Source organism: Saccostrea cucullata, unplaced genomic scaffold, assembly GCF_032062105.1.
Source record: "Saccostrea cucullata isolate Sc308-1 unplaced genomic scaffold, CSIRO_AGI_Scuc_v1 ctg16827, whole genome shotgun sequence".
NCBI lineage: Eukaryota > Metazoa > Mollusca > Bivalvia > Ostreida > Ostreidae > Saccostrea > Saccostrea cuccullata.
The window spans coordinates 1,429-12,013 of NW_026940317.1; the positions used below are offsets into that span (position 1 = coordinate 1,429).

Genomic DNA, 10,585 nt, shown 5'->3' on the forward strand with positions numbered 1-10,585 from the left:
AGATCTCTCACAACTCAATGGCACTGAGTGCCGAGTAAAGGTCAAAATTTGAAGAATAGGTGAGCTAAAAACGAATTTGTTACAGGCTGCTTTTAAAATATGAGAGGATTACAAGAGAGCATGACAGAGGAATGTGGAGGGGCTATGATTATTTTAGAAATATAGCCCAACTTAAGCTTTCCTTAGAAAGTGTGGGTGTAATAACAAAATTGAGATGTTTTTTTTTATTATTGAATCATTTTATAAGACAAAATTTACTGAGGCTTAAATATTGCTTATCACAAGTGTAAATATAAAGCAAATAATCAAAAGCTATCAAAATTAACTATCCCACTAGGATAAATGACAAAAAGGGTATCTCCAGTAAAATATATTCAACAAAAACTTCTTATAAATATCAAATATACAATGACTACTATTACTTCTTTCCAATCACCTTAGAACACTACTAGTATTTACTTCCTAAAGAACAGAAAAAATTTAAACAAAATCAATATACAATGTATTACATACATGTATAATTAAACAAATAACTAATACTAAGAGAACAAATTCAACAAAAACATTGCTATATGTGTACTTTTATAAATCCCAATGATAATTTTTCTAACTAATTGAATTAAACTATCACTGAGCTCATTGCACTTGCAGTGATAAATCATTTATTTTATTTCTAATAAAATGATTTTTTTTTACATTAATAACCAAAGGCAAAGATATAAGAATTTTGTATACATTACAGTTTCTTTCATAATTTACAGTGTACATGTATAACTAAAAAGAATAAATACATATACTGTAAACAGGGTTATTTTCGCCCTTTTAAACTTGCAAACAATTTTTCCTATTTTAAAGTCGCCCAAATTCAGTTCTGTTTAAGAATTAAATTATATTGTTTTCTTTGAATTTGTCCTGTTTTAAATTCACCCAACTGTGATTAAGGCAAAAATAAAATGGGGGCGAAAATTTCCCTGTATACAGTATTTTTCTGCGTAGTTTAAATGTTTAAAATTTTAGTTTAAATGTGATTTTACACTAGTTTCAACGATTGCCTTTTACTTATGATTAATGAGATTTTAAGCTGTGATGTGAATACATGTAATTAAGCACAGATGGACAACTAACAAATCCATAATAAATACCTGGATTGTGCTAATAAAAAAAGAGAAAATGCAATATTTACTATGCATCTACAAGGGAAGTTCGTGGATTTCCATTTCAGATGGATTTGGCAAGTCCTATTTGGAGGTCTCAGGTGGTTTTTTTAATGCTACATACCGGTACATGTATTAATTTACAATTATCAACAAAACTATGTTTAAACCAATTGTCTTGGAAAATTTTAGGGAGAATTTTTATTATTGTCTCTTCCCTATCAGTCTGTCTCTCTGTGGAATACACAATCTATTAAGTTAATCAAAACACTGCATTCTAAAACATAAAGAGAAATACTGTACCCCTAAAGGGCTTTTTACAAGCATGGTAATGTTGAATTTACAGAATGAAAAATGACAAATATTTGAGCCCTGTTTTCTTTAAAAAAAATCATCTAATGGAGAACATGAAGAAAAAAATCAGGAAAAAACAACTACTAGTATAATATATCAAAACTAGAACAAAATACTGAATACAATATTTATATGAAGACAGTTTGAATGAAAGACACTTTTTGATGGGTAGAAAAAAAATCTACCTAAATATAAAGAAGTTACACTGTCAATCATAAGAAGTGTGTCCATGGGACCCCCTTGATTTAAATTTAGCCATAAAGAACGGTGTGGCAGCCATTGCTAAAATGGCTATTCCCATTAATGGACGGTAAGCAATCCAGCCAATGGCTATCACTGTTAGAGACAGGCTGATGGATAAACAAAGGTTCATCATGGTTACTCCAATGGCCACCAGCTCACGAATTATTGGCAACCAATCAACTGAAAATAAAGAGATAAAAACATTTAGATATTAAATTTTATCAATGTTCAATTGCAGATCATAAGATTAATTTCAAGTTCAACAGTGAGATGATGGCATACCTCCTCCTCCAAATATAAAGAAGTTCAGTCTCACGGGAGGTGAGACCCTTCTTCTAATTTCAACTAAAATTGGTCACAATTCAAAGAATCCGAAAATGCAAGTAAGAATAATATATAAATTTAAAACTTCCCTTTTTCATCAACTTCCTTTAAATATGCTATACATGTACATACTACTCTTTCATCTTCTTTATTTTTAAGTGCCTGTATAATACCTTGAGTTCTGGCATGTGATACTTTTTAATTAAAGTCATGTCATATATATAAATCTACCCCTCCTTTCAACAGTTTCCTTTCCAGATACTAAACACACTATGCTTTCTTTTTTTTCTTTATTTGTAAGGTTCTATACATCATACCTAGAGTTCTGATGATACTTGTTAAACATCCAAATCCTACAAACATTAGCAGCCAGCCCCCAAATCTCACAGCCCAGGAAATCATAGTGTTCTTCTGCTGTTCCTTAGAAAATATTGCCTACAAGAAAAACAAGAGGCCCATGGGCCACATTGCTCACCTGAGAAGCTTTGACCATTCTGTTCTTTACCGGATTTCCCCCTTGTTATACATAATGCATCCCCACCCTACCCCACTGATCATAATTTAGACATTTTGAAATCTGGGTACATCCCACTAATTATTTTTAGAATCGGTAGGAGAAGAAAGTAGTGCAGAAAAAATTACAAGTTCCTTAATTTGCAGACTTGCATAAAAAAAATTGGGCAGATGTACTAAACTGAGCCTCACACTTGTTGATAAGGAGTATCTTTCCTACCAAAAAAGCTTGGAAAATGTAATTTATCAAGAAGATCAGCCGAATTATTTTGTGTATTATAACGCCAGTTAGAATTCTGAAATTCCCCTACTTTCACTTTCATTTTTAGAGGTTCCCGCAGACAGACGCATTTTGCCGGAAAACGAATCTGACATGCCACCTCGAGATTTTAACCAAGGAAAGACAAGTTGATGTGCTTTGATTTGAGGGGTCACTCACTTCTGAACGAAAATTAGGGACATCGCTGTGGGAAGAAACGTTAACATTGTCGCCTATGGAAAAACAATTAGTGGACTGTACCCATCTATACTACCCCATGATCCTTCCATGGGCACATATGTTTCAGCTTTTTTTGCCCAGAAGTTCCTGAGAAGAAGATTTTCAAAGATTTTTCCTATATATTTCTATGTAAAACTTTGATTCCCTATAATGGCCCCGCCCTTCCCCCGGGGGTCATGATTCCTACAATTTAGAATTTACACTACCCCAGAATGCTTCCACATAAGCTTCACTTTTTCTGGCCCAGTGGTTCTTGAGAAGAAGATTTTCAAAGATTTTTTCTATATATTTCTATATAAAACTTTGATTCCCCATTGTGGCCCCGCCCTTCCCCCGGGGGTCATTATTTGAACAATTTAGAATCTGCATTATACCAGGATGCTTCCACATAAGTTTCAGCTTTTCTGGCCCAGTGGTTCTTGAGAAGAAGATTTTCAAAGATTTTTCCAATATATTTCTATGTAAAACTTTGATACCCCATTGTGGCCCCGCCCTTCCCCCGGGGGTCATTATTTGAACAATTTAGAATCTACACTATACCAGGATGCTTCCACATAAGTTTCAGCTTTTCTTGCCCAGTGGTTCTTGAGAAGAAGATTTTCAAAGATTTTTCCTATATATTTCTATATAAAACTTTGATACCCAATTGTGGCCCCGTCCTTCCCCCGGGGGTCATGATGTGAACAATTTAGAATCTACACTATACCAGGATGCTTCCACATAAGTTTCAGCTTTTCTGGCCCAGTGGTTCTTGAGAAGAAGATTTTCAAAGATTTTTCCTATATATTTCTATATAAAACTTTGATACCCAATTGTGGCCCCGCCCTTCCCCCGGGGGTCATGATGTGAACAATTTAGAATCTACACTATACAATGAGGCTTCCACATAAGTTTCAGCTTTTCTGGCCCAGTGGTTCTTGAGAAGAAGATTTTCAAAGATTTTTCTTATATATTTCTATATAAAACTTTGATTCCCCATTGTGGCCCCGTCCTTCCCCCGGGGGTCATGATGTGAACAATTTAGAATCTACACTATACCAGGATGCTTCCACATAAGTTTCAGCTTTTCTGGCCCAGTGGTTCTTGAGAAGAAGATTTTTTAATGACCCCACCCTATTTTTGTCTTTCCTTGATTATCTCCCCTTGCGAGGGGATATGTCCCTTCATTTTAACAATTTAAATTCCCCTTCACCCAAGGATGCTTTGTACCAAGTTTGGTCAAAATTGGCCCAGTGGTTCTTGAGAAGAAGTCGAAAATGTGAAAAGTTTACAGACGGACAGACGGACGGACGGACGGACGACGGACAAAATGTGATCAGAAAAGCTCACTTGAGCCTTCAGCTCAGGTGAGCTAAAAATCTATCGATTGAAGTACAATAAAATGTTTTGTTGTGTCAACTGAAATGTTCAAATTTGTAAGATAATTAAATCAAAGATTTAACTTTGCTCAGGTAATTTGATCTTTGTTTTTAAATATTCTGATTAATATGATTAGCAGAAACAGATGGAAATGAAAATGAAATTAATAATTTAATCCAATTTAGTGATCAACATGGGTCAAATCATGGTTCACACACATCAAATTGAGTTATCTTTCTTAGCTCTTTCTTTTCGATGGAATCAAATGGTATACCAGTATCTTGACAAAAAAGGCAGAAAAAAACACTCTATTGGAAACAATTGGCTGACGTAATAATAAGTAAGAAAATCAGATTTTACATGCATGCAGCCATATGAACTATTAAAAGACCAGCACAGTCCCCTAACATTGTACATGTACTTATTCTGTTATATTTTGGCTGCCTACTTAAATGTACTAGTATCTTAAAAGTTAAAATGAGACTCACCTCTGGGGAATGTCTTCCCATGTAGAGAAAGAGCAAATCATAGCCATGATCAGCTTCATAAAGAACAATGGAGTTACCAGACTGCTTGCCTATAATGCTCACCTGACAAGATGAAAAAAAAAATAATTAATCTTAATATATAGTCAAGTAATTTAATGTCACAATAATATCTAAATGTGTAATAATTATTTGTTTGTTTTTCATTATAATCAAAGATCTTTATATTTATAGTATTGAACTAATACTATTTTTAATATTAATTAATATATGAAATTAAATATCAGAAAACATTTTACAATTCAATTTTGAACACAAGGAAATTCAGAAATACAAATGGTATAGGCATTTCTCTGAAAACACATCAGTTTTATTCCTACAGACTTCATAATTATGAGCTATCTTACCACATCAGGTTTCCCTAGTGTCGACTCTCCACTTATTCCAGCATATTTATAGCTCACTCGGATGTCTCCTGCCTAAGAAAAAAATTGCATATTTAAAAAAAATCATACAGAGATATACCAGTAAGTTTCCTGCTCTGTCTCTTCTTTAAGAAGAAATATAATAATTCACTGTATTGTTATTTTTTGTCTGCTTATACACAGCATCAGACAAATACATTGAGCAAATCAAAGATTTTTAGTGCATACTGAACATGAGAGTTATAGCCCCTGACATTACACAATATTATTGCTAACAATGCATATATATATTAATGTAATGTTATGACACGTCTTTCATGAGATAATGTACAGGTAATGGGGCACAGAATAAACTTTTTCAGACCACCAAATCACTTTGACATATCCATGATATTCGAGTTATTGATGTTGGAGATAACAAAGTGAAACTGAATATTCACAAGGTAAAATACTGTCAATTTATTAACCAATGGCCTTTGATACCTGCGGTTTCCTGGGATTCTGAGACATGTAGTACATGCCGTTAAACACCACGTAACCATCGTGAGGCACAGGCAGAAGTTCAGAGGGAATGGGATGGAAGTCATTGATCTGATCAACCAATCCTGAAGAGAAAGAATATAGCAAACTTCATTTAGATTTCAGGATTTCAAAGAAAACAGTACTGAACTATAGACATTTTCACATCATATATCACTTTATTTAGAAATGTAATTAAAACATGCATGAAGCTATGGAAATATTCAACTTTTATAATTGAAATTCTATGTAGATCTGACATTGTCTGATTATATATACTCACCACTTGAGAGATGGTATATTCCAACATGAACTGGACTGGCTACTTGTGTCTTTGATTCAACTGGGAAATTCCTAAAAAGTACAACATGAAATTATGAAAGAAATCATATACCAAGCAAATACATGTAACAGTTTAATGTCGGTACACTGTACCTACGTATACATATTTTTAAAGCCTATATGGATGACAAATATGTAGTGAATTACTACACCATCTAATATTTATATTCCTGAGTTGTTTTTATAATATAACCTTTTTTAATATTTTAGTCCAATGCAAACAAAGGGTGTTTTGCATATGCATCCACATCATATGCAATTTATGTCACAGAGCAATGCAAATAAAGTGCCCCGCCACAGCATGATACGCCCATTAAATATTGTTCAATAATCATAAATTGGTTGGGGTACAAGAAAACCAAGTAACCTTGATTAACAGATTGACACAGATTTCAATGATCTAATTAAGGTCTTCCGTCTTCACGGAGGACCTTATAGTGATTATACTGTTTCTTCTTCTTATTATTATTATTATTCTTTTTATTATTTTTTTGACTTTCTAATTTTGTGCACGCGATTTCTCGAAGACTACTGGATGGAATGACGTGATATTTTCAGAAAAGATGTGTCGTAACATGAATTTTGTATATCCAAGAGAAAATTTGGAAACTCACTTCCGGTGCCAAGTTACGGACAATTTCCTGAAATTAAAATGACATTTTGTCCGCGATTAAACTCAAAATCGGTAAAAGATATCATCATGAAACTTTCAGGGATTATACATCGTGATATATACCATCCAGGACGCGACACTTTGTTCGTCGTCGGTACTTCCTGTTGTTAGGAGAAGCGAATTGAAAAAATCGTATTTTCTAACTTTTTTGTTTTTCAATATTTTTTATTTATTTTTGGAATAATAATAGAGACCCTTTGATTGATGCTTACTATATAAGTTGTTTGGACATTCGTTAATCAGAACTCTAGATATTAATATTTGAAAATCTGAAGCAGACCCAAGATGGCGGCTGTCTCTGTCAACTCCGCCATTTCGCAAGTAGGGGTTTATGGAGGCAGCTGAGCGTTTGACTAAATGATACATGAAAAGTAAAAAAACTACGTGGACTTTCACGTAGTAGTACGCTGCAATTCAGTTTCAATCTTAAAGCTTAATTTCCGTTTCACTGCTTTAGTGTAACTGGGCTAGATACGTGTGTACAATGTGTTAAATATACTTTCTTAAAGTCGAAATAAAATAAAGGCGATAAGAAGTTGTTTTATTTAATATTTAATTTCATTGAAGCTATCACACCTATTTGATAGATCAGTCCAAAGGAAAGGCACGAATATTTACTCGTGCTGCTTGGCGCCAGATTATGAATAGTGACCCGCCTTTTATGATTCTTAGACAGGTGTACTGTTGCAGGTGTAATGTATACACAACTATATTTAGAGCAGTATTCAAAATTTATTAGTTTTTCAAGAAACGTAACCACTGTGTTTCCCATGCACACTTGTGTCATATTAAACTAATACAAAAGAAAGAAATAAGAAAACCTTTTTTAAATAAGATCGATAAATGAAGTTTATATTAACATTCTTTTCTCAATAATCTGAATCAAGTTATTAAACATAAATGGTACCTGATACCTTGATGTAGGGTGAATCATGTTTTTCGGCGAACCACTTCAACCTTTTCGTGAAAGTGTAACTAATCAGCATAGTTCACTTTGGGGATAAACGAGAAATAAAAAAAAGTTTAAAATTATAGTCACTTCACTGCTTTTGTGTTACTTACCTATACAATGTTTACAATGAGTTAAATATATTTTCTAAACCTCGAATTAAGGCTAGAAGAACATTCTTTTTTCTTAATTTCATTGAAGCTATCACACCTATTTAATAGATCAGTCCAAAGAAAAGGCACGAAGATTTAGTCGTGGCGTTTGGTGCCTTCTATAATTTTTAGACAGGTGTACTGTTGCAAAAGTATAGACAAGTACATTTAGAGCAGTATTCCCAATAACGAAAGAAAAAAAGGCGCCACGATTTACTCTTGACGGTATGCGGGAAATTGTGAATGGCCTGCACATGGGCGTAGGAAGCAAATTGAAAGGGGGGCTAATCGAAAGTGAGGGGGCTAAACCAATAAAAAAAAAAGTAAATCCCAATTTCAATACCTATATAATATCTTTTTTTCCGACGCCAATGGAGATTGACCAGTGCAGAAGTAAATAGAAGTGCAGAGAAAGATTATATCAACATGCCTTAATATGAAATCGCATGGGAAAGAGTTAAGTTCATATAGAATAAATGAAGTAAAAGCCAGCCCCATTCGATAATTCTACACCATTGGCGGATTCAGGATTCTTGAGAAAAAAAGGACCAGTTTGTGGTCAGGATAGGGGCCCACAGCCATACCAAAAATTTTATTTATTAAATCTATATATATTTTGGACACATACTTGAGAGACCAGGACTAGAGAGAACTGTAGCTCTCCGGTAAGATATATTGACAGACCGGAGAGCTACAGTGCCACCCATTGAAAAAGAAAGTGTATAATTATTCATTGCGACCAGGGTTCAATCCTCCTTGTGACCAAACTTTTGAATCACTTTTCAGCTCGATTCTACGAGGGTTTTTTTTCCCGAATCGGACGGAAGACCTCTCGTTGCTCGCAACGAGATCGTATCTAGTTTCTATTTCTTATCATGTTTAAAATATTGTACATACATCTCTAAGAAACTTACAGTGCAGGGATTAATAATAACAAATAATACATCATATAATTCTAAACTGGCTGTGTTAGAGCTTAATAAATATCCATCTGCAGCTTTAAATTGTTTATTGCATATTTTATGAAATAATGGGAATGCTACAGTCTAATTAAAAAAAAAAATCAAAAATGAATTATTCTTTAGACTATAAAATTCTAAGTGAGACATGACTGCAATTTGTTGCAAATATATAAAAATTGAAATGTATTTTTTTTTTCAATGAACACATGTATAATTAGTTTTAATTATATTATATACAATACTAATTTAGTTTTAATCATTACACTAAAACATCAATTTGTTTTAATTACATTACACCAATTGAAAGATCTTTATCTAGACTATAGCCATCGAGAACTCTTAATTAACACAAGCAACTATGAGGCCATTTCTTTTTGCCCAACTCCCAAGAGATAAATTAAGATAACACTGCATGATCAGATCTAGAGATGCTCTTGCCAGTTAGCTCTCGACAATAAACTCATTAATTTCTCTCTAATTTGACATGCACATTTCTGCTATCAAAATTCTCCTTGACCAGTGCTTGGTAATTATGCCCATGGGACAAACTGAATTCCTCTCAAAATATTAATATTTGTTACAGATTGCTGTAAAGTATATGATGAAAAAATAAGTTTTAACTTAATTTAACATTTTTTAATAAGGATACAACTATATTTTTACATTTTTTAGGATTATGAAATTTAAAATTTAAAAGACTTCGTTTTTTAAAAATAATCACTTTAATTAAAGGTCACAGTGACCTTGAAATAGGCCGCGACACACTTTCTACCTTAGATGTATACTTTTGCCAAGTTTGAAAGCTCTAGGTCTAATAGTTTTCTAGTTATGAGCCGGACAGGATTTTTCCATATTTGGCTATAGCATCTTTATTAAAAGTCAGAGCGACCTACTTTTTGTGCGCGACACACCGTCTACCCAAGAACTATCAGCTGACAAAGTTTGATAATCCTATGCCTAATAGTATTAAAGTTATGAGCCGGACACGAATGGACGGACGGACATGAAGCCTATAACATAATACGTCCCGTCTTAAGACGGGCGTATAAAAAGAAAGGGAGAAAAGTATACCTTGAATTCTTGTGGCCAACTGGGTTATCAAATGAGTCACTATTAACTAAAGTGGATCTCCATTCCAAATCTAAAATCAAGTAAGATACTTGGTACATGATCTGTTTCTATATTTGCTTTAAAATTGCAATTAAGAAATAAAACACCAACATACATAATCTATGCACATGTATGAAAAAGCTTGTTATTATACCAATATTAAATTAAACTGTGTTTTCCATGATGAATACCATAACTCATGTTATTCAATAACTAACTTACCATATGACTGATACGAGTATAGAGTGGTTTCAATCTGATTAACTTTAAAATACATAAGTATATGGTTTCTGTCTGACTTACCATATGAGTATGTGCTTTCTATCTGACTTACCATATGAGTATGTGGTGTTTGTCTGACTTAATACAATTTGAGTATGTGGTGTTTGTGTGTGTGTTGCTTCTATCTGACTTACCATATGAGTATGTGGCTTCTGTCTGACTTAAAATACAAGTATGTGGCTTCTGTCTGACTTACCATATGAGTATGTGGTTTCTATCTGACTTACCATACGAGTATGT

The 10,585-nt window shown here is 33.4% G+C and overlaps 1 protein-coding gene across 1 annotated transcript; it reads right to left on the bottom strand.

Annotated features, from left to right (window-relative positions):
- Positions 1-213: 213 nt before the first annotated feature.
- On the bottom strand, positions 214-10,482 carry LOC134255105 (transmembrane protein 43-like). Its single transcript, XM_062737618.1, has 8 exons — positions 10,398-10,482; positions 10,025-10,094; positions 6,159-6,229; positions 5,840-5,961; positions 5,339-5,410; positions 4,935-5,036; positions 2,393-2,510; positions 214-1,931 (listed from the first exon to the last, which is right to left on the bottom strand). Exons 1-8 carry the CDS (start codon positions 10,480-10,482, stop codon positions 1,717-1,719), a joined length of 855 nt encoding a protein of 284 aa, XP_062593602.1. The 3' UTR covers positions 214-1,716.
- Positions 10,483-10,585: the final 103 nt, after the last annotated feature.

Coding starts and splice junctions, on each gene's coding strand:
- LOC134255105 (XM_062737618.1), bottom strand. CDS start 10,482: ATGGTAAGTCAGATAGAAGCAACACACACACAAACACCACATACTCAA. Junction 6,230..10,024: donor GTTGGCCACAAGAATTCAAG/GTATACTTTTCT, acceptor TGTACTTTTTAG/GAATTTCCCAGTTGAATCAA. Junction 5,962..6,158: donor AATATACCATCTCTCAAGTG/GTGAGTATATAT, acceptor CTTTCTCTTCAG/GATTGGTTGATCAGATCAAT.